Source organism: Miniopterus natalensis, chromosome 1 (genome assembly GCF_054644295.1).
Source record: "Miniopterus natalensis isolate mMinNat1 chromosome 1, mMinNat1.hap1, whole genome shotgun sequence".
Taxonomy (NCBI): domain Eukaryota; kingdom Metazoa; phylum Chordata; class Mammalia; order Chiroptera; family Miniopteridae; genus Miniopterus; species Miniopterus natalensis.
The window spans coordinates 160,675,868-160,700,491 of NC_142081.1; the positions used below are offsets into that span (position 1 = coordinate 160,675,868).

General features: G+C 39.6%; 1 protein-coding gene across 1 annotated transcript; it reads right to left on the minus strand.

Moving 5' to 3' along the window:
* Positions 1-58: 58 nt before the first annotated feature.
* AFP (alpha fetoprotein) lies at positions 59-20,111 on the minus strand. The gene is made up of 14 exons (XM_087816489.1): positions 20,027-20,111; positions 19,193-19,244; positions 18,142-18,274; positions 15,790-16,001; positions 13,610-13,742; positions 12,269-12,366; positions 9,434-9,563; positions 7,200-7,414; positions 5,491-5,623; positions 4,842-4,939; positions 4,130-4,268; positions 2,302-2,525; positions 1,044-1,176; positions 59-103 (listed from the first exon to the last, which is right to left on the minus strand). Exons 1-14 carry the CDS (start codon positions 20,109-20,111, stop codon positions 59-61), a joined length of 1,830 nt encoding a protein of 609 aa, XP_087672615.1.
* Between the last annotated feature and the right edge of the window lie 4,513 nt (positions 20,112-24,624).

A 24,624-nucleotide genomic window follows, 5' to 3' on the forward strand; every position in this document is an offset into this window, starting at 1 on the left:
ATTTGGAGAGAATCAACATTATTTAGGCTTGTCTCAATTTTTTGTTACCTGAAGAAATTTAAACTCCCAAAGCAGCACGAGTTTTTGAAATCAGTTTTGGACCCTGCAAATTAAGAATAAATAGGGATCATTATGTAAAGAAATGGGTGACTGTGCCAGTCATACAGTTAATTCTCCACTATCCAAGGGTGAATTAACAGGTTTATAGATTAACCACGTTAAAAATAAAGATACACATTTCTAATGCCAACAAGCTGAGACAATCGAAGCCAGGGAGAGAGAAAAATCCACTCATCTCAATAGTAGATTTTGTTTTTCCTAGACTAATCTCTGAAACACAGCCACATACTAATGAGTGTGCACACACAAGCACACTTATTATATAATCTATTGAAAACTTCAACATTTCTAAATATATCTATCTTTGGAATTTATATTAAAAAATCTAAACTTTTATATTAGAAAATAGATTAAATTGGTAAAAAGGCTAAATTATAGAATATATATTTAAAATATAGTGATGCTACATTTAAATGTTTAATAATATAAACTAAAAGCTTACAAAATGTAGTCAGTTACAAATACAGCTAAAATTGCTAAATAATTAGATTAAGATAATTCCTAATTATTACTCTGCTGATATTCAAAGCCATGCTTCCAAATGAGTTCAAATATATTTCCTATAAATATTCCCCCAGTATCCTGTTTGCACGATTCATTTGCTAATAATCTTTTTAACCCATTTAGCTGAACTGATCAGTTTTAGGTCAGAAACTATCTAAATTATCATCAATTAATTATATATTCACTTTATTGTTTTTTCTACCAAGAAATCTAAATTACTAATTTCTCTGAATATATTTTTAAATGAGACTACTTCTTAATATTTGGTGAGAAAACTGATTATTTTTCAAATGTCATATAATTCTAAGTGAAATTTAAACCTCTCTGGCATTATTTTAAAGTTATAGATTAGTGGGGTGTTCTTTTCATTATTCATTGCAGAAAATGCTGTACCAAGGGTGAAAATGAGCTGCACATACCTCTTCTGCAAAGCAGACTTCCTGTTCTTCACCTTGGCAGCACTTCTCCAGTAGGCCAGAGAAATCTGCAATGACAGCCTCAAGTTGTTCCTCTGATATTTGTGGCTTTTGCTTCACAAGGTTAATGAGAAACCTATGATTTAAAACAAAACAAAATACAAGAGAAGTCTGTTATCTAATGATATTTTTCTAAAGCCTTCCTAGTAGAGAGTTTTCAGAGCCTTAGCAACCCTCCCCATAAACCCCTTTCCATCAATTCATAACCAGACTTAGCTCCTACGCCTTGTCTAATACTCTCATCAGAAAGTCTAGAATCATGCCAAGTGCTCCACTGGTCTGCACTTGTGCAGATTATAGAGGAAACATTATTTCACAGTTCCACCATACTTATATGTAGTAAAATACAGTCTTTTTCTTATTTCCCTAGAATATTCTTTCCAATTTTCTCTTCTAAATTGTCTTACCCATACTCAAAGGTCCAGATTTCCCAACATCTAACGTTCATAATTATGACACCCTTACCTGAAGAAGCACTGGCAATACTAATTGTCTGCTCTACTTATTTAGCAACACTTTCATTGAAATTAATGCTGAATGGAACAACAGGAAAGGCTTGCCAGAAGAGGTAGCATTCTTACTGTACTTTGAAACATGCCCCGGATTTTAACAGAGAAAAAAGGGAAGACCAAGTTTTCCAAAATGAAGAAGGACCATTTACAAAGCAAGCAAGTATTAGAATGCATGGGAATTTGGAGACCACACATTTCATTGACTTGCGTTACCACCACCATTACAGAATGCCTCCCACAATGAATTGAAATGTGCATTCCAATTTCTTAACACTCACACTTCATGGCTGAATCAAATATTATAGTTATTCTCTTTAAAGAGTAAATTATGTGAAAAAAGATTCAGTGGCATTTTGGAATGAAAGTACCCAGACTTGCTGTAAAAATATATCCTAATTCCCCCAAATAGATTGCCCATTTTCCTCAATCCCAAAATAACACTCCCACAATAGTTACAGCGGAGACTGTTTTTACAAACAGGAAATTGTCTGCCTTACTGAATTTTTCCAGACCTATGTCCCAGTGAGGCGGTAAAGACACTGAGAGAAAACTATTTTGAAAGCCACTTCAAGTGCTTTGGAGTAAGAATGTTCTCCCAATGAGCCCAAGAGTGCTGAGTGTGGAGCATAGAAATCTCAACTGCTATTTGGTATTGCCAGTCTCCATGCTAGCAAATAACCACTTCTTACTGTTGCTTCATTGCTTGCAGAGCTACCCCCTGAGCTTGGCACAGCTCCTTATGGAAGATGAACTTGTCATCAGAGAAGGGTGGAGGGACATAGGCTTCATCCACCACCAGGCTGCTGAAGCACGGCCTCCTGTTGGCGTAGGAAGAAGTGCAGCACTGGCCGACCGCGGGGTTGATAGGGGTCTCTCCATGCCTGATGCATAACTGTCCAATAATAAGGTCAGCCTGTTAGGAGAGTGAGAATAACAAAAGCGGGGGGATTGAGTATTAGCCATAGAATTGATTCCGGTTTCCAGAAAATTGTTGCAATAATTTTTTTTAAAATAATTTTTAATGTGTGGTAATTTTTAATATTACAAGAAAATTTGCTGTCCATGTAGGATCGTGTGTTGCCACATTGTAGATTCTCTCTTACCCGCTGGTTTGGGATGAACCTCAGCACTTAGTGACGGATGTTCTATAGGTGATGTTGAAGATAGTCCCTTCAGCTATTCGTTTCAGCTATTTGAAACATGCTTCCAAAGGGGAAAAAAGAATCTGCCCTGACCTAGGAAATCAATATGTGGCTTACATTTTCCATGTTTATCAGGTTGAGTTTTCTATTTTACCTTCGGGATCCAGAAAATCACTTTCTGAAGGTAAGAATAGCACAGACTTAGTCATATTGTATATGTGTGTGTGTGTAACAACACATATAGTCCTAATTGAAAAGAAATAGGGCGGGCGTGTGTGTGTGTGTGTGTGTGTAAGGCTTTCCTAGTGTAGAATCCTCCTGCCTTCCACACTTCAGAGACATTTTTAAGTGCCTACTAATAACTTGTAATAAGGGCCAGCATATTCTGTGTGCACACTATGTATTACACTAGTCCTGAGTGAACAGGGCTCTCTACCTCGTGACAGCCATCTCATGAGGTGGCACAATGCTTATTCTCAAATGCCAGGTGAAAAAGCTCAAGCTTAGTGAGATAACTAGCTTCCCCAGTGTGACATGACTGACAGGTGTTGAGAGTGGGAAGGGACTGTAGGCAGGAGCCCTCCAGAACACACTCCTGAGCTGCTACTCCATCCTGCGTCTCTGAATTCTCTCAGCATGCGGCATTCACTAAATGTCAGTGATGCTTAATCACAGGAGATTCTCCCGTTCCTTTTAACCTCTGGTGAAGAGTTCTAAGACATGAAGATTAACTCAGCAGATCACTCCCCATCATCAGAAAGAGGAAAAGGGGAAAATTTGTGTACAGTTTTGGTCACAACTGTGACTTTAAGGGGAAAGAAAATGAAAAAACAACAACAAAAACCCTGTAATCACATGTAGGACACTAATGACAGTCATTTTGCCATTGAGAACATGGGACTCACCCTGTTCCTGTGCCCTATACCCCGTCAAAGGGAACAAATTATTCCTAAGATCATAATAAGATTATACTACAAAGGGTAAAAATGTAATGTATGGCTAAAAATAAAATGACGAATTTTAATCCATCGAAGATGAAGCTTTTCTTTTTCATTAAAGTAGGTATTTGGTGAACAAAACAAGGACCCATGAAGTGAAAGATGTGTTGGTTACTCTCCTCCCTGGACGTAAAGTTTGCATCACTGTTGAATAAACCGGATGCACTTCCACCAGCCATTCTAGAAGGACGGGAAGCCTGGCCAATGCTAACCGTTCAGGGCCGAGTTGTCACACCCATCCCCTCAGCTGAAACTAGCCGAACAAGTCTAATAAAGCCACCTGCACATTGGTTTTTACCCTTTCCCCTAAATGGGAATTCTGAGGCCATTTCAATCAGACGGGGCAGAAACAAGATGGGATTTGACAAAACACTCACCGCTCCCTCACCGCAGGCCAGCTGTTTCTCCTCACTGAGCCGGCAACAGGTGGCGGCTGCCACTGCCATTTTCCTGGTGTAGGCCATCAGCTCAGGTGGGCTCAGCTGAGGGGCTTTCTTTGTGTAAGCAACAAGAAACCTGAAAGGCATTTTTCACCAAATCCTGCTGAGTCATTCACCAGTTTTTGGACTCACTTCTTCTCAAAGACCCTCTTTTGGCATCAGAAGACATGAACTCAGCTCATTTTATCATCCACATGGTATCTGGACTAACTTCTGAGATGCCATTACTCTAACAACCACTCCTTGGGCTCCTATTACAGCGACATATCCCAATGGGACAAGCTCTGGGCAGAAGGTTGACTCATTCCCAACCTCAGAAGCTTCACTGATTTTCACTCTGATCTTTTGGTGTTTGAACGAAGACAGACTATGATAGAATGGATATCTCTACTGCAAAAATCTGCATGATTTGAGGGAACCCAAAGCCAGTGCCACAGATCAGACGTCACAGGCCATTCATGTTTCCTAAACTAGAGGGATGGAGAGGGCTGCCTTCTCTCAGCGGACTTTGGGTGATCACATTATAACGACTTCCAATCTGAAACAGGAGCGGAAATTGGAGTCGCCATGGGGGACTAATGTAGATGTCTACTTCCCTCGCCGGTTCATAATTTTAAATCACTAAAAATACTGCTTTAAAAAAACATACGCATTTTGTAAGTAATATTCTCCTAGTTTCTGGAAGAGGCTGCAGCTTCGCTTTGCCAACGCTTGGCTCTCCTGGACATATTTCTCTAATTCTTCTTCCTGAAATCACAAGCATTATTACACACATTTTTCTCTTCCTGGACACAAAACTTTGTGTGTAAAAATCTACCAATAATATTTTATTCCATGATAATACCAATCTTAGAGAAAGCAATTTTAGAGGAATTTAAAATATATATATATTAAAGATGGCAAAGTTTGAATTGTGAGAATTAAAGCAAATGGACTTCAGGTAGATCGAGTTTAAAATTTTGTGAATCACCGAGTTATTTGATGACAGAATTCAACCTTTGGATAAAAGATTACAGTTCTTTCTATACAAATTCTTGCCTTTCTGGAGATGTTAGAAATTAATATTATTTTTATTCTGTGCATCAAAGAATTTTTGGGTAACATTTTTATTTCCAAAGTAAGCCACTAGTTGTTGACAGCTAGTTAATAACTGGTTTAATATCTAGGTGACTAGTTAGTACATATAACTAGCTAACCATTAGTTAATAACCAGATACTTTCAAACTAACAACATTTTTTAATGGAAGATATCAACCCAACATTTCATATTCTCCCTAAAAAAAGCTAGAGCAATTTACCCCTTTATCTTGGCATTCAAGAGGGTTTTGAGACTGGGAACACTTCTCCAATAAGTCCTGATATCCTTTAGCAACTCTTAGAATTACTGGGACAGCAAACTTAGTATGTCTTCTTGAATATTCATAAGTAAATCTGAAATATGTGTGGAAAAAATCATGTTATTAGAATTAAGAGAAAAATTCTTCCTTTGTTATATGGAAAGCAGAAGTTTAAATTCAAGTAAATAACCCTGGAAACCAAATATGATTTAAACTATCTGCATGGTAAAACTATTAGTACAAATTATACTTCAAATTGTTTTAAAATGGTGCATTTTGTCTTCTTTTGCACCCTTCATTTGGATTTTTAATTGTGGGCTTTACATTCATTTATTCAACAAATGTTTTTCCAGTGCTGACTCTAAAGCATTTCTTTAAGCAGCAAATTTTCAATAATGTATAAGATAAAATGCCTGACCTCTCAAAAGCATACATTATAGGGAGGCAGAAACAAATAAACAAGAACTAGGTCATCTGGTTTTCAGTGCTGATAAATCAATGAGGAGAAATAAAGGAAGTTAGGAGAAAGGAAAAGAGGTGACACCTAAGTTAGTGTATATGGTCAAGAAAATTCCCTTTGGGCTTAAGGGAGCCACACAAGTATCTGGGGGAAGATCATTTTCAGCTGAGAAAATTTCTACTGCAAAGAACCTTTCTAGTTGAAGAACTGCTTCTGTTACATAAACAATAAGCTGTGGATGTGTATGGATGTGTAAATACAAAGATAATTCTTGAATTTACTAATTGTATTCCCAGGTTATAGAAATAGGTATGTTAGTTCTGCCACCAATAAATTGTCAATATGGGTTCTTAAATCTTGACTTTGTTCTTATTTGCATAATTTTATTTAGCTGTGCAAACAATGTATGAATGTCTAATTTTAATGTAACAATAGAGTAATATCCTCAGGGAATATTAAAGAGAAAATTGGGCCATTATTCTTATTGCTACATTAGAAGCAGTCTCTTAAATTTAGAAAGACCTCTGGAGATCATTAAGTATAATGTCCTAAGAGCTGCACAAATCCTTCTTCTAATAGAGTCCATAGATATACACTCCACAATAAAGGAAAATGTATTAACTGTTTGCTCCCTTAAAGGCAAACAGAATGAGAACATGTCATATCAATTACATTACAACAAACTGCTATACTGCAAATGTCTCTCAACCTTATTTTCTTACAAAAATAAAGCATGAATTCAATAAATAACAAACTGTTCCAATAAAAGCCCTCTCATCTAGCATTATCTATTGCATTATATTTGGGGGGGGGGGGTTAAAACATGCACAGTGGAAAAGCACATTCTTAATCATGAGCCCTTCTTATTACAAAAATATTCACATCCTGTGTGGAAATTCAATGATCTTCCTATGAGTAACCCATACAGGGAGGCAATGCTTCGGATTCCAGAGAAACATATACAAATAAAATACAGCCTAAAAAGCGAGCCAGTTAATAATAGTAATGGTGAAATCTCATCAATATAACATAGATTTCATTCCTTATTCCCTAGGTATCCGCTTAAATATATTTTGGCTCAGGACATTTTAGCATTATTCTCACATACTGAGCTCAAAAACCACAGTCTTCACTCCCCATTTCAACAACATAAAGCTGCCAGCCACATAATCTTTACTAGTGTGGACGTACATTTACAGAGTGTGTTTACCTTGCCATGAAGAGATCTTTTTCCCTTGAAGAAAACTGGTTGAAATCTCTCTCTCCTAAGAACCTATTTAGAGTTGGAGATAAACCTTCAGGTTCGTCATCATTTTCTGCATGAATTATGCAGTGACCAAGTTCAAGTATGGGCAGTTTGCAGCATTCTGCTATTTTGCTTGACAGAGTATCTTGATGAGAACATATGTAGGACATAATTTTTTCCTGTAATCAGAAAAATAAAGTATACATTTTTAAGGTTTATTCTTTAAGGCAGGACCTCAGGGCCAGTTCCAGGAAGAACGGAAAGAAGGAAAGAAGAGGGGGAGGGGGGAAGGGAGAAAGGGAAGGATAATAAAAGGAAGGAAAGAAGAAAGAAGACATTTTACCTTGTCTCTTATTTTAGTGCTTTCTGCTGATTCTGCCTTTCCTCACTTCTTTCCACCTGTTACTCAGCTCTTCTTTTGATAATTGTCTGCTAAAACCTCATTTTTTATTAAGCAGCTTTTAAAAACAAGAGAAAAATGTACTCCTCAAACCAAATGACATGCCCATTTATGTATATCTTTCTATTAATATTGAAATTTGCTGCTAGACACATTTGCTGTTGATGTCATAACACGGAGAGCAAACTTTCTGCTCCGTCTTAAACAGAACGATCTGCAGTGACCCACCATGGCCTCCAGAGGGCAGTCTACAGGCGGCCAGAAAGCAGCAGCATTTACACATTCCTGTGGCAGGGCTGAACATTCTGCGCATGCTCAGTAGCGACCATTAGGCCCCATTCTTTAGTCATTAAAGTCCAACTTACCTACCATATTGAAATTAATGTTTCCACTTTAGAAGAAAAAGTGGTTATGAGCTCCAAAAACTGAAAAATTAATTTTGAAAAAACTAACTATACAAATTAATAAAATTATCAATTAAAACTGAGAAAACGGCCCAGCCAGTGTGGCTCAGAGATTGAGCATCGACCTATGATCCAGGAGTTCGTGGTTCGATTCCTGGCCAGGGCACATGCCCAGGTTGTGGGCTCAATCCCCAGGAGGGGGCGTGCAGGAGGCAGCTGATCAATGACTCTCATCGATGTTTCTCTCTCTCTCTCTCTCCCTCTCCCTTCCTCTCTCTGAAGTCAATAAAAAAACTATATATATTTTTTTTAAAAAAACTGAAAGACAAAATATTATTACTGTCCCTTATATGCAGGTAAATATTTCTAAAAGGAAAAATAAAATAAAACGTGTCTCTTGTGGCAGCCTCCTCTCCGTTCATCTTGCCCAACTCCTTACACCAAGATCTTGGCCTGTGCTCAAGACTGTCACTCTCAGGCCTCCCTGTAGCCTTGGCTTCTTGCTGACTTTCAAGACTATCTCAGCAAAATTGTCGCCGAAATGAACATTTTATCTTCACTTCAACCTTCTGGAAACTATGTTTAAGCCTCCTTGGAAAGAAGGTGTATCACAGTGAACAGAGAGGGAGTAATGTGGGGATAAGCCGGCCTCTCGCACAAAATCTAGGAAGCCTGGGGTTGGCCAAAACAGACCAACGCCACACAGCTTAAATTGTGACTCACTATTGGCATGCTCAAAGGATGCCCAGAACATTTACCTGCACCTCTTTATGAGATGGCTGGCTTTACCTTGAAGAATAGTTTTTTGAGTTATTTCTGTTGTTTCTTGTGTTACTTTATTGTATTTGTATACTAACTATATGAGTATATAATAAAGGGTCTCCCAGGTGCCAGGCATTGTGCTGGCAACCTACAGAGATAACAATAAACAAAAGACAACCCCTACCCCAAGGAGGTCACCTGTCTTATCTCTCCTAACAGTCTATAAATGGAGGTTAGCTTGTGCCTTGATAACAAATGTCCCTCACAGTGGCTATTGAATATGAATTGTTTAATATACATTTGTCAGATGAAAGAACAGACTCTTTACATTCAAAGTAAAGAGTCTGCCCCCCAAAATTCCACGTGGAAGCCTTCTGAGATGGTACCGTCTCCTTTAGAAGTAAGAATGAATGGATGCTGGTCTCGCAAGAGGATAGCATCCCTCAGGTGAAAGGCAGGGTCAACAGAAGAGGGTTTGCTCCGCCAGCATGAAGCCTGTCACTTCACCGAGTCGGCCAGTTACGATGACCTGTGACCAACCCAAGTCAGGTAGCCTTCTCCCATTTAGAAGGAGAGCAAAAGGAAGGAAAGGGGGTGGCAATAGCTCCTTTTTAGGAAGCAGGAGTCCTCACCCCATCCTGCAGGCACTCCAGCACATTTCCTCGGCAGCATTCCTCATGTGTGTGGGCCACGTCCAGGACCAGTTTCTGGATCTCAGTAAAATTAGCCTTGGGAAACTTTTGGCTCAGCTTTGTAACGGTTCTAGAGGGAGAGAAAGAATTAGAAATCAATCTTGATTATAAAAATTAAATAACATTTATAGAGTAATAACATGGTTGCAGCTCCGAGACAAAGACCTGGAATGTTCTCGTTGTTTAAAAAGAAAAGGCAAAGCGTTCTGAGCCTCGTCAGGGCAGCGCGGCCTCTGGAGGCAGAGCCCCGCGGGCTGCCACCCGGCCCCACAGCGGGTTGGGAGTGACCTGTCTTTCCTTGCGGCCCTTCCTGGGAGCTTTCGCGGTTCATGCCTGATGCTGAGCACATAGGACCAGCAGAGTGGGTGGGTGAAAACTAAAAAGGAGAAACAATTAAGAACTGGAAAATTCCACTAGAATGATAACCATTGTATACTTGGGAGGCAGAAAAATACTTCTGAGAATACAGGGAGAGGTGCATGTGTGTAAATCAATAAAATGGGACAAAGTGGAGCAGGCTACACATTCAGATGTGTCATCATGTCAAGAAGTGTAGTGTGGTGGCCCAAAAAGAAGGTAAGAAATAGAAATTCTTGTTCTTTGTGCGTATTTCATTAAATTTCAGAAATGTCTAGGTTCAACCCCTGTTCCCTATTGCTACTACTGATGAAGATGGATTTTCTTCCTAGATTCACAACATTTAAGTTTAATCACTTATGGATATCATAAAATAAAGTCATTACAATAACATCTAATTTATATTGATTACAAAGATGAATTTAAATAAACCAGTTCATGAATCAATCTTTAAGTTTCTAAGAGAGTAAGCGGGTAAAACATACATCTGACCTCTCCCAAGAAGAAATTTCAGTCAGTCTTGGATCTAACTCCATAACTAAAAACTTTAATCTAGGCTTCCACTGTGTACAATATTCTCAAATGTCATTTAACAAACAAATAAACAAAAAAATAAAATGTGAATGCATATAATTAATACTCCTTGATTAGCAGCTCAAATGTTTTCTTATACTAGAAATATTTCATCATAAAATTTGAAGAGTATTTTAACTAGTTGTGTAATTTAAAATGTTCTAGTAGTCACATTAAAAAGTAAAATAAAACAGGTTAAGTTCACTTTAATAATATATTTTAACACCACATATCAAAAATATCATTTTACTACAGAGAACAGATTGATAGTTGCCAGGGGGTGCTGGAGGCTGGGTGAAAAAGGTGAAGGGATTAAGAAGTACAAATTGGTAGTTACAAAATAGTCATAGGGATGTAAAGGACAGCATAGGAATATAGTCAATAATATGTAATAACTATGTAGGGTGCCAGGTGGGTACTTGAAATATCCAGGGAATCACTTTGTAAAGTATCTGATTGTCTAACCACTATGCTGTATACCTGAAACTAATACAAAATAATATTAAATAGAAACTGTAATTAAAAAATAAAATTTTAAATATATATATTATTTTAATACGCAATCCACATGAAAACCTACTAATGAGATATTGTGCATTCTCTTCTTCATAGTAAGTCTTTGAAATCTGGTGGGTGCATGTTTTACACTTAGAGCACAGTGCCTCATTTGCTCCAGTGACTGTTCAAATGCTCAGGAGCTATATGTGGCTAGTGGTTGCTAGTGGCTAGTGCTTTAGAGCACAGCTCTAAACCATTGGTAGTTCTGATTTTTATATCTGATTTTAATGTCTCATTGTCAGGATACATAAAATTAAAAATCAATGACATAGTAGACAAATAGGTATAATGAAAGTAAATCATGACAAGGACCTAGGATAACTGGCTTCTGATGTCCAGCAGTGTGGTCTTGGGTAAAGTAATTTCTCCGACTTCAGGTTACTCATGTGTAAAAATGAAGAGGTTGGACTAGATGATTTAACTGCATTTATATTATATTCTTCTTCATTGTAACAACAAAGATAGAAGAGATGAAATCGAGATAGGGTGGATAGATGAAAAGATAGAAAATAGATGATAGATATAGATGATAGATATAGATAGATAGATAGATGATAGATAGATAATAGATGATAGATATAGATAGATGATAGATAGATAAATAGATAAGACTGATAAACAAAAACACTAAAAAAGGGAGAAGGCAAATATGCTAAGTTTAAGAGTTAATATGGGAAATTGAAAAATTCTTAATTTGCCTTTGAGCTTTTTAGCAGCTGGAACAAACAACACAAACTTCAGTGAGTCACGTTACTTTCATCAGCTAAAAGAATACATCCTAGTTCTTTAAACACATGACAGTTGTTTTTCTCCTGACACTAGATTCTAATAATACTGACTCAAGTGAATCTTTTCATAGACAGCAACAATTGACATAATGGACTTTATAGCAGACTAAGAAGCAGAATTAATATAAAGAATTTGTTCTTAAGCCAAAAATATTGAATGATACATCAGTGAAGACTAATGTATTTTGAAGAGAATCTAGGAAAACATAGCCTAACTATGAGGAATAATTTGATTGCAGTCCAGGAACTTAAGAGTATCTAGAATAGATCACTAGTATAAATCTCAGAAGTCTTCTCTAGTCTAGGTTAATAAATGTGAAACAGCAGATTGATCTGTTAGCTTCCTTCCAATCCTAAGATTTCATGATTCTTAATCACATTAGCTCTCATCAGAGGAAACTTCATTCCCTACAACACTGACAAAGAGAAAATGAACTAATACTGCAAAACGGGAGCTCTGCAGACCTCACCTTGTGCCCTAGATAGAACTTAAACTTACATGGCTCCGAAGGTTCGGGGTCCAAAACTTCTCATTACTGCGCATCCATGTTGATTTAACAAGCTGCTCTCTCTTAATTCTTTTGTAGTTGACGCTGCCTAAAATTTGAAGAAACAAGGCATCAGGAAAGCGTGCATTTTCTCTAATAATCACCAAAACAACAGATAAAGGTAAAATGTGAAACTCTATAAAATGAAGGTTTGACTAAAAATTTTAAATGCAATTCATTTTTGTAGAACTGTATTCATTTATTCATTTTTTTAGGTTGGTTTATATGCATCTATGCCGGATAGATTTTTTAAAATACCTTAAAACAAAAAGCTTATAATTTTCATATTTGGGATAATGACTGAATCTATCAGATTGAAGCCTGGTAATTTATTGAATGTCTGCTCAGTCACAAAAATAAGATTGTATCACAGCCTGAAATTCTGGAAATAGTCCTAATTCTTTGAAAATTTTTGTTGGAGGACTTCTGGTGGCAAGTGATTAATTGTGGATATTATTCTAGCTCTCTGAGCCTAAGAAAGCTATTTGCTGCTCTCAACCTAAGTTGTCTTGATTGTGAAATGACAATAACATAGTAGCCCCTTGAATAACATGAGTTTGAACTGTGCAGGTCCATTTATATGCAGATTTTGTCAATAAATACCTGTACGCTTTTGGCCTGTGGTTAGGAGTCAGCGGATGTGGAGGGCTGATAGCACACACTGATCTATGCCATTTTACATGGGGGACTTCAGCACCCATGGATTTTGGTATCCTGGGCACCCTGGAACCTATCTACCCCTCATGGATAACAATAGTAGTTAAGTTCTGGGGGAAGTCGAAAGTTATAGGCAGATTTTTGAAGGCATGGGAGTTAACACTCCTAACCCTTGCATTGCTCAAGGGTCACCTGTACTTACACCTCGAATTTGTTCTAAGGATTAAAAGAAATAATGAATACAAAGCATTTATGATCATTTTCTTCTCACTATTTTCTCTCTTCTTCAGCTCTTCCTCTCTTCTCCTCTGACTCCATCTTCTTTCACTGCCTTCTTTTACCTCCTACTCCTCTCTTTCACTTATCACCTCCACACTTGTCTGTCTTTATTCTCACCAGACTCACTTCCTTAGTAATAAAGTAACTTTGGCTGAATGAAAGAATAAGTGAATGAATGAATGAAAACAAAGTAAATCCAGGTTTTTTAACCCAAAGAGTATCAGACTGCTGAAATATGCTCTATTCTGGAAATGATATTCCACACCCAAAGTGTATTTCCATTTTTAACTTTGTTTGGTTTTGATGAGTCACAGCCAGGTGAAAATATTGGTTCAATATTCGCACGAATGTAATACCTTCGTTTGGAAGCATTCTACTGCATTTTCAGCTTTGCAACAAAGTGGAATTATTTTGTCATAGTGAGCAGCCAAAGAAAGGAGTATAGGTGCATACAGGAAGGGGTGCCTCCTTGCTATCTCATAGATGTACCTGTGAAATGAAACACAACTGTGAGATTTACAATCACATGAAATAAGACTGCCACCGCTTGGAACTGACTCTGGGATGTGTTTACAGATTCAGGAAACCATCATATTTTCCCGAGTGCTATCAAAAATTTTCCTCACTAAAAATCCCCAGGGGGGAAAATCTGACAAATGATACTGTATTTTAATTTGAGAACAAAATGGGCAGAGATGCTGACTATGGGTTTTATTAGTGTCCTTTTCAAGAAGCCTACTCAGAGATGTTTCAAGGGCCAGCAAGGCCAGAGCACCACTAAGTAAGACAGAATCGTAGACCCCCCCCCCCCCCCATCAATGCAGAATGGAATTATCCACCTTGGCAGCCTCCAGAGAGGAAATAGAAACCCTAAGGGCAGGCTCCCCGGTTTTCTGGTTTAGGCAGCGACACAGGAGACACAGGCGACTGAGAGTTAGCTACGGGACCCTGGGTGCACACCCCAGCTTGGGGGTGCCGGCAGGGTGCCCTCGCCCGCCTGTTCTAACCGCTGAGCTTCAGTCTCCACTCTGCGAGTGGAAAGAGGAGGGAGAGTGAAGGGGGCGAGTGAGGGGGGAGAGTGAGGGGGGAGAGTGAGGGGGGAGGGAGCAGGGGGAGAGAGCGGAAGGGGGAGCGCGGAAGGGGGAGCGCGGAGGGGGGAGCGGAAGGGGGAGCGCGGAAGGGGGAGCGCGGAGGGGGGAGCGGAAGGGGGAGCGCGGAAGGGGGAGCGCGGGGAAGGGGGAGCGCGAGGGGGGAGCGGAAGGGGGAGAGCGAGGGGGAGCGCGAGGGCAGAGCGGAAGGGGGAGAGCGAGGGGGAGCGCGAGGGGGGAGAGCGAGGGGGAGCGCGAGGGGGGAGTGGAAGGGGGAGCGCGAGGGGGAGCGCGAGGGGGGAGCGCGAGGGGGGAGCGCGGGGAAGGGGGAGCGCGAGGGGGGAGCGGAAGGGGGAGCGCGAGGGGGAGCGCGAGGGGGGAGCGCGAGGGGGGAGCGCGAGGGGGGAGCGGAAGGGGGAGCGCGAGGGGGGAGCGCGGGGAAGGGGGAGCGCGAGGGGGGAGCGGAAGGGGGAGAGCGAGGGGGAGCGCGAGGGGGGAGAGCGAGGGGGGAGAGCGAGGGGGAGCGCGAGGGCGGAGCGGAAGGGGGGAGAGCGAGGGGGAGCGCGAGGGGGGAGAGCGAGGGGGAGCGCGAGGGGGGAGTGGAAGGGGGAGCGCGAGGGGGAGCGCGAGGGGGAGCGCGAGGGGGGAGCGCGAGGGGGGGAGCGCGGGGAAGGGGGAGCGCGAGGGGGGAGCGGAAGGGGGAGCGCGAGGGGGAGCGCGAGGGGGGAGCGCGAGGGGGGAGCGCGAGGGGGGAGCGGAAGGGGGAGAGCGAAGGGGGAGAGCGAAGGGGGAGCGCGAGGGGGAGCGCGAGGGGGGAGCGGAAGGGGGAGAGCGAGGGGGAGAGCGAGGGGGAGCGCGAGGGGGGAGCAGAAGGGGGAGAGCGAGGGGGGAGGGAGCAGGGGAAGAGCGAGGGGGGAGGGAGCAGGGGGGAGGGAGCAGGGGGAGAGCGAGGGGGAGGGAGCAGGAGGCCACAGGTCACTCCGAGCCGCCATCTGATCCTGCGAGTCAAGCACACGCGTCCTTGTCACGCCCTCAGTGCACGGAACTGTTGACCGCGTCTGTGAATCCTAAACATTCCTGGATCACTGTGTTTTTTTTCAAATTTCAGGGAAATGTGTTCAACACAAACCACCAAATATCTGGCTCCGAAGGCATCATCTTGTGAAGCAGGAATACATCCTTGGGCAGACTAAAACCGGGACATCGGAAGGGGAGGCCACGGCATGTCCGCAGGCAGCGGGCAGGGGCGGCTCTGCGGCGTCGCCCGAGGGTGCCTGCCGACCGGGCGCCTGCAGGGGGCCCGCCCGCCGCCCGCGGGCCCGGAGGTCCACGCGGGGCCTTTCCCTTTGCCCGTGTCCCGGGCCCGCCGGTAGTTCGCAGAAGCACCAGGTGCCGCTCGGCACCGCTCCCTTTCCCGGGCTTTCATGGCCTCCAGGCCCGGCCCTCACCGGTTCATGAACGTGCGCCGGCTCTCCGCGTGCTCCCTGCAGCTCGCGCCGGGCTCCGGAAGCTGGAAGGGCGGGACGGCCGCGGGCGCGGCGCGCCTGCGCGCCAGGAGGCAGCCGAGCCGGTCGTCCGCGCGCAGGCCGCAGCAGCCCGCCAGGCCGCGCGCCTCCGCGACCGCCCCCTCGCGGCAGAGCCCCTCCAGGAACGCGGGGAGCTGCAAGGAGAGTTGCTGCTGAGGAAGGACAGCCGACCTCTCCAAAAACCTGGAGGGCACAGCAAACACTTCCTGGTACCCAGATCAGTTCTACAGATTAGGAAAAGAATTCCCCATCAAAATCCCAACGTATTTCATTTTAGCCAGATGAAATAGTGCTATTTACTTATTTATTTATTCATCCATTCATTCATTCATTCATTCATTTTTTTGCCTTTTGGGAAATGGAATTTTAATTTTCAACTTAAGTAATACACATGATTATTAAACAAAATTCTTTATTATAAAAGAAAAAAAGGCCATGCAGTATTTGTTTCCCCCAAAATAATTCTGAAATATTTTATTTTTCCCTTTTATGTTATCAACAATTTGGGCCATGATATATATATATATATATATATATATATATATATATATATATATATATATGCCACTCTTCAGACATAGATACTCATTCTACATGGAATTTTTAGCATGAGACATTGATCTAAAATTGGATTATTTTTCTTTCTTTTTTTAAAATTTTTTTCCATCACCATTTATCTCTCTTATACCCTCTTCCATCTCCACCCATGCACTCTCTCCCCTCCCCGCTAATCACCACACTGGATATTAATTTTAGATTAAAAATAATTTGAAATAGAACAAAAATAACATCAAACATTTTTCATGGGTCATAATTGCAGGTTTAGCTAAAATGTTTTAAAATGTACATTTTAAATATTTAAAATCTTTTTTGTTGCCTTAACTTTTCCAACGTCAGATGATGACACCAATATTCTCAAGAATGACTGTGAAGAATATTGTGTTTCATTCATTTCAGTAAACTTCAATTTAGCTTTTACAACTGCTAATATTTAGAGAGTCTTGGATATCTTAAGTAAGTCTTCCAGTTCCTAATCTACATAAAAATCATGCCTTTAAGTTTATAAAGATAAATCACCACTCTGTAAAATTACCTTGAATCTCTCCTCTGAGGTAAAGTTGCAATATGGAATGTATGCTGTTTAATTTATACACATCTTTAGAAGATTATCAGGACAAGCCAAAAACAGAGATGCAAAATAGGGGTTTTAATTAAATCATCAAATTCATGGTTGGAAAGTACTTTGTAACTTTAAACGGGCATCTCCTCTACAATATTCCAGACACGTTGTCTTTTGGCCACTTCATCAACCCACCATGGCAAAGGATTCTCTGGCATTTTGTTCCATAATTAGGGTGCTCTAACCACTGAAAAGTTCTTTTCCATATTGAGATAAAGTAACGATAACTATATTTATTGATCTTCTACATTAGAATATCCTTATACTAGACAAAGTATTCATTGTTTATCTGAAATTCAAATTAAAGTGGGCTTCATGTTTTGTTACTGTTGTTTTTTTGCTAAATCTGGTAACCCTATGTGCTATGCATCTCACATTCTCTACAGTGCAGGGTATAAGTAATGAAGCCTCCAAGGGTGTTAGTTCTGGAGCCACATGGCCTAGTTTAAATCCTGGTTGGGTCTGGGCTCCCTTAAGCAAGTTACTTAACCTCCCTAATGACTCAGCTTCCTCAACTGGAAGATTAGCATCTATCTTTGGATTGTTATAAAAATTTAATAAGTTTATATTTGTAAGCAAAGCTGATATTCTGCCAATAAGCCCCAGGCAGGGTCCCTTCGCTCACTGGACATCCATTCTGAGTCATCAGTACTATGCTTTACATAAAATATTTTGATTATCGATGTGTATAGAACACTCCCTACAATAATGCCTGTCATTGTGTGCTTAAGAAAAATTAATTTATATTACTATTATTATACCAGTTTCCATAACAATCCTGAAATGGAAGCTATTATTATTCCTTATTTTATAGATAATGAAACTGAAGCTCAGAGAAGTTAAGAAATACGCCTATGGCCACTCGGGTACTCGTATTTCAGAACTTTAGCTCTTAATCGCCGTGTCTCTTTACAGTAGGCACTCGTTTTCTCTTCTACCTTCTTTGCAATTCAGAATTCATCTGATGCCTTTTTCATACAACAATTCTTCAAACATTTAAATTTATTTCTTGTGCTACCCCTGTATCTTCCCTTCTGCATGTTAAATTTTGGTCAAATATCACAGTATCATCATCATTATTATTGTCCACCCACCTGGTTTTCTAGACACCCTGCAGGCTGTTCATTGCCAGAGGGCTTCCCAATTACAGGCAATACATCTTTTACCATTTTGTTTACTTCCTGATAAGTGGCTTCTTGAACAAACTGGGCAAAAAATATGGTGGCCCTGAAACAAAAATACATATGAACGCTTAAGAAGCCAACTTAATCAATCTTTTTCTCAAGTTTAGTTTTTAGTTTCTGTTACGTTGTGACCAATTTAGGTGGTGATCTTTGTTAAAAATGCATGTGAAATTAGGTTCTGGCCATCCAGGAAAAATATCATTCTTCTTCTCATCCTTATAAATATACATATATCTGTTGAACATCAAAATAAGTGAATTTCCTCTAAGAGTGGTTCCTCCTTTTTGCAATGCAACTTTAATCAAGGGTATCTGTATTCTTTACAGTTTCCTATAAATGTAAGCAAAGAATTGGTCACCAGAGCTCAGCCTGTGTCTACCCTCAGCATAATCAAGGTCTGATCCAAGACTGCAGTGCTCATGGATTGACCCAAAGCATTGCTTTAGCAGGTTTCTGTGTGCAAACAGTGGTAGTAACACATCCCTTTAAATTCATTATCTGAAACTTCAGAATGTGGAACCAAAAGATAGCATTAAAAGAAACAACAGACCCTCTAAAATAACAGAAATTTGAATATCTTACCTCTTCTTTTTTGTTACTAGGATTTATATAGTATTCAGAATAGAGAATATTGCAATATCATCTTACCAGTGTTGATGAGAAAAGCTCCTGAATTCTTTTTGGTTGCCACTGATCAGATACTAATCTTCAGTTTATAAAATTTGATTTGATTTGTCCCATGGAATTGCAAAGAATCTAGAGGTTAACATCTAAGGCATAGGCCAACAGCTCAACATCTTTGATATCAGCCTGATATTAAATATAAATAACTTTTCTTGACATTAACCAATTTGCTTCTATACTTTAAAAAACTCATAGGGCTACACAATTTCATTTACTTACTTAACTAAATTACCATTGCTTTACATGTTTAAGGTGGATTGATACAAGCAAAACTTACAGGTCAGCTAAATTCACCTCTGCAGAGCATTGGGAAGAATCCAGTATGGAAGCTGAAAAGCAAAATAAACTCAATGAAAAACTGTGTTTCCAATTGCAACCAGGAAAGTTATCATTATTACATGTAAATGTTTGTATTTAAGTTAAAAGTATAGTTTTAGAAATGAGAAGGCATTAGGGATTATCTATGCAAACATATTAATTTTGTACTTGAGAACACTAGAAAACTAAGGAATAAAGTTAAGAATAATAGTAGACTTAGCACTAAACTCCAGATTTTATATCTTCCAATTGTTTGTTTCTCCCCTGTACTGTGATGCTCCAATAGGATTGGAAATCAAATGATTAAAACTATTAATTTTAGCCTCCTTTAAACATGTTTACACCACAGTTTGCTTGCTCATTTGCATCCCAGTCACACTGTTTCTTCTTTAGACAGTCAAATAATGACCTGTTTTTTTCTAAAATAAAGAACAAAGATGTTACTTATATTACTTATTTTACCAGTCTGAGAGTGTTTTGCATGTAAAGGAACCAGGATTTTATGGTCTGATATATATATATATGTCAAAGTAAATAGGTATATCAATTAAATAAATACTGTACAAAAAAATTAATTCAACTTGAAGAACACAAACATTCATAGATAATGTAAAGCACTGCCATAATTCTGTAACCTTCTTGCAAAGTTACAGGTTCATCATGCATTTAAAGATATTCACTAAATTAAGTATTTTTCCCCTGTGTAGAACAGTAAAGGTGATAACGAATAAATGCAAACTTAAGAATTTTGATATAGAGAAAAGACATAAAAGAAAAACACAAAATATCTTACCTATTCCATATGCATTGTTATGCATGGTTCTGGATTCCATAATATTTAGTAAGAAAATTAAAAAAATTGATACCACCCACTTCATGGTTATTAGTTGTTTCATTGTTGTTGGCAAGGGTCAGGACAGAATATAGAAAATCATGCTGAAATTCTTTTATACCTTTTTCAAGCAATGCCTGTTAACTAGTAATCTTTTATTAGTATATCTGTTACTTTATTTCCTTAGGTTGAAATGGACAACTTGCCAATAATTAACAGCACAGGGATTATTTGTATTTAATGTTCAAGGACACAAGCCTCTTTTGGGTGGGAAAAGAAAAAAAAAAGAAACTTGCAAATTCATCCCATGTTGCATATATAACAAGTATTCTTCTCAAACTACAGAGTATTCGAAGATATTGTTCCCTGAATTGTACAATAATTAATTCCTTTCCAATTACAAAGTTAATGAGGTTATAAAGAAAAGAAACTAGACTTTGTATGAAATTCAACTAAATCCACTAATTCATTAAGCAGCATTAATTGAATGTCTCTCGCATGCCATGCTCTGGCCACGTTGGCCAACCCAGGTTTTCACTGGGTAATGCGTTGCTTGATTATTCTGTTGCTGGTTAGCTCAGAAACCCTTTTCACCTGATTTGTATGCCAATAAGGCCCATTCTTGAGTACTTAGTACACAGTGTATGGCTTAAGATAGAACGCTTAGGGAAAAACCCTGACAAACCAAGTCCTAAATCATGTTATTTGTTACAAATAATTCTGCATGTGTGTCAAACTTCGAAGTGGGTCAGCTGCACTGTTCATTTAGCAACTCAAGATGATTATGTTAATACTAAATAAAGGGCCCTTACAAATGCCACCTGATTGTAGGAGCTCACCTCCCATCTTCCCTCTCTATGAAGGTTCTCAGTCTTGGCTGCACATTAAAATCACTAGAGGCACTTTTAAAATTCTCAGTGCCTAGACTGCACCCCAGACAAATTAAATCAGAATCCTTTGGAGTTGGGACCTACACATTAGTGTTTTCTAAAGCTTCACAGGAAATTCACTATTCTACAGTTAATATTTAAAAATCAAATGAGCTATGGTAGGAAATAAGTAGGATACATTCATAAAATAGAATAATATGCAGCCCTCAATATAACTTTGTGGAAGAATATTTAACAATATGGAAATATGCTCAAGGCTAAACAATTCGGTCTTATCATTTCATCAAAAGATTAGAGGGGACATAAGTAAAAAGCCAGGCAAATAACAGGGATTTACAAAAGTGTGATTATTTTAATATAGATATAAATAGACACATAACTATAAATAATATGTGCACATCAAGCTAGAAGTGTGTTGTGACAGTCACCAGCCTCGTTCATCGGGACCCTGATGAGACTAAACCAAGAGTAACAACTTTACTGTCAGTCTGGGTCCTTTTTGGATCTTTCCTCTGATATTGTGCTAGTTTCATGTTTTCCTTTAATCTCCTTTCATATTCTCCCTCACCAAGCAGACCTTGGCCATTTTCTGCCATATGATCAGCAAGAGGGTGCAGCATTATGGTTAAGCATGTGGGCTTGGGACCGGTCTGAATTTTTGCCCAGCCACTCATTTGCCACATGACTTTGGTTGAGTCATTTAATTTCCCTAGGCTTTATTTTCATCATCTATAAATATGGATAGTGATGGACCTCCTTCATGAGTGAGTGAAGATTAAATAAACTAATCAGCCTAAGTGGCTCGGAATAGAGCCTTGCACAGAGTGGAGCTCCGTAGAAGGGAGTTTTATTTATTCATTCAACAAAAACGTGAAGTCTGCGTACCGGGCACTGCAGTTTGACAGGAATATTCAGTAACCAGACGCAGGCGCCATCCCGCTCTTGCTGCATTTAGCATCTCGTGGGAGAGGCAGGCAGTTATGTCAGCAATCGCAAAACAGAGGTGTAATGGGTGCAGTGATAAGGAGAGAGAAATGACAGACACCTGACATCTTTGGAGTGTGTCAGGTTAGCTTTCCTGCAATAAGTAGAATCTTACTGGAGATCAGAGGAAAAACTGGAGGTGAGCCAAATACAGAGGGAGGGACAAGTGTCCGGGCCAATGTTGAAAATCATGGAAATATCCCCTGGTGAGGGCGAGCATGGCATATATAAAGAAATGGAAGAAATGCATTTTCAATAAAATACAAAATTTAAAGATGAGGGAACTTACTCCCTAAAGGAGATTTTCTGCAAAGTTGGCAGGGGCCACATCTCAAAGACCGTTTAAATCAAGTTTACACTGCATCCTAAGATAGTGGTGTAAAGCTAATAAAAGAAAGCGAATAAAAAAATCACATTGGTGCTTTGAAACCATCTCTCTTGGCATAGAGGGGCACAGGACTGTGAGAAGGAAATAACTTAGGAAGTTTTCGCAATAATATGATTCAGCAACTGGCTAATGGGAAATGAGAGCTGTGGATGAAGTTAAGTGGTATGAATGACATAATATGAAAAGCACTTACTGAATACCTGCTCAGCTTTGGATCTACCAAGCTCAAGACAGTGACCAGTTTACTCAAACAGGCCTGCTTTACGCTTGTTGACTTAGAATAATCATTAATCAGAACACCCTGGTCTGTGTGTTGAAGTATCTTTAAGACCTTGAAGTCAAGAAGTTGACCCCCAGTTGAATAGTGATTCTTATCCTCTGGAACAAGATTGAGGCCAGAGATGGAGATTCAGAAATCATCATCTTATAAAGGGTTATTGTAGCCATGTGATTGGAGGAGAGGAACTGTAGAGAAAATAGGTACCCAGAGGAACACCAAATTTTAAGAGACAGCAATAAAGATAAGCTTTGAACCAGAGTTTACCTACTAACTGCAAACAACCCTTGATCTATATGTCATTGCTTGAAGTTTGGTCTAAGTACATAGTTCACATCAAATGCTTTTCCATTGCTCAAATTCTGACTCTGTTTAATTTTTCATAAATCTGTGAAACTGCTCAGAAGCAACAAAGCACAGTAAACTGGACTTCGGTATCAGACAGATTCTAATCTTGGCTGTGTCAATTATTAGCCATATGACATTAGGCAAATAATTTAATCTCTCTGATTCTTAGTTTTCTCATATATATAATGAAAATGATATTTCCCCTGAAGTTTTTTTTAATGTATAGATGGAATAATGTTATTTAAAGTATCTGATTCCTAGGAGACAATTTTAAAAGGTAACAATCGCTTTCATGATTAGCACTGCTATCTGTGACAAATATTACATGTACTATTCTTCACAGCAGGTAAGCTATGCATGAAAATGCCTTCTCTTCAAACAGTGCTGGACTACTTATTCTTTCTGGGATCCATTTCGTTATTTGTTTTTTGGCTTGAGTGGTTGGTTGCTTTTTCATGGTACTTCCCATTTGGCCTTATATCAGTCATTTGCAAGCTTATGCAATTCTTCCTAGATAGGTGACTTCTTGGATTCAAGGATTCATCCTTGTGAGTCCTGTGGTGCCTATAGCACAATGTCTGGCACAAAGCAGAACCTTTATAATAGAAAATGAATGGCCTGAATCAGATTGTGGTCAGGATTACTAATTGTCCCCACTCATTCATGTTACACAAATATGCTTCTTACCACAGAGCATTACTGAAATCTTTTTCCCTGCATTTATATTTTCTCTGACATTTAGAGTCTAGAGGCCATGGAACAGATCTGAAAAGAAGACAGTGCCTTGGAGGAAGCTGATGAGTATTTTCACAAGGCGTAGGACTTAAAACAAACTCCATAGAATAGATATAATTCACATTCTAGTAGGGTGAAAGTATCCAGAGTCCAGTAGCCCAGTAGGGTCTTCTTGTTCCTTTAGATTTAGTACCCTTTCCTCCATGCTGATCCCATCTATGGAGAGCAATCAGAATTACCACCACCACCTTCCCCAGATTTCTAAGAATTCAGGAGTCAGGGAGGACTGCTTGCATTTATTCTTGACACCTCGGGTTCTTATTTCCTGGTGCTGCTAAAGTCTATCTTTACCTATGCTTTACACTCTCTCCTATACATACTCTCTCTTTTCTTAACTCTACATTGGTTACCTCTCAATCATTTTTCCAAAGAACCCCAACACTGTTCGTATCAAGAAACTTGAAATCAAACATTAAAAGGCCTTTCATCTTGTATCAACCTTTACAGTAAAAAATGAATGGCCCTGACTCTTCTCATGTTGAGCCCTAACAGCCTCCTCTCTTGATCTCTCCCCCTTCTTTCTTACCTCTCCTCATCTAGACCTGGCTACCACATTCCCCTTCCGCATTAATGACGTATGCAACACCAGCATGGGCCAATGGGAATTAGATTAATTTTTCAATTGAGATTTTGAATAATGAGTAAAGAAGCAACAATCACATACCTGTTTATTGTCAATCTGTGCACATGAAGATTCTTCCTAATGTCCAGGCACCACATCTTCTGGTTCAGGTTCAGGTACCATCTCTTTGTTGGTGCTACCTTCTTCATTATCAAGTATATCTCATTTCTGGCTAATTTTATATTTGCTATCTCCAGAAAAAGGTAGCAATGCTGTTATTACTCACAATACAATGGTCCCATGGAGACTACTGAA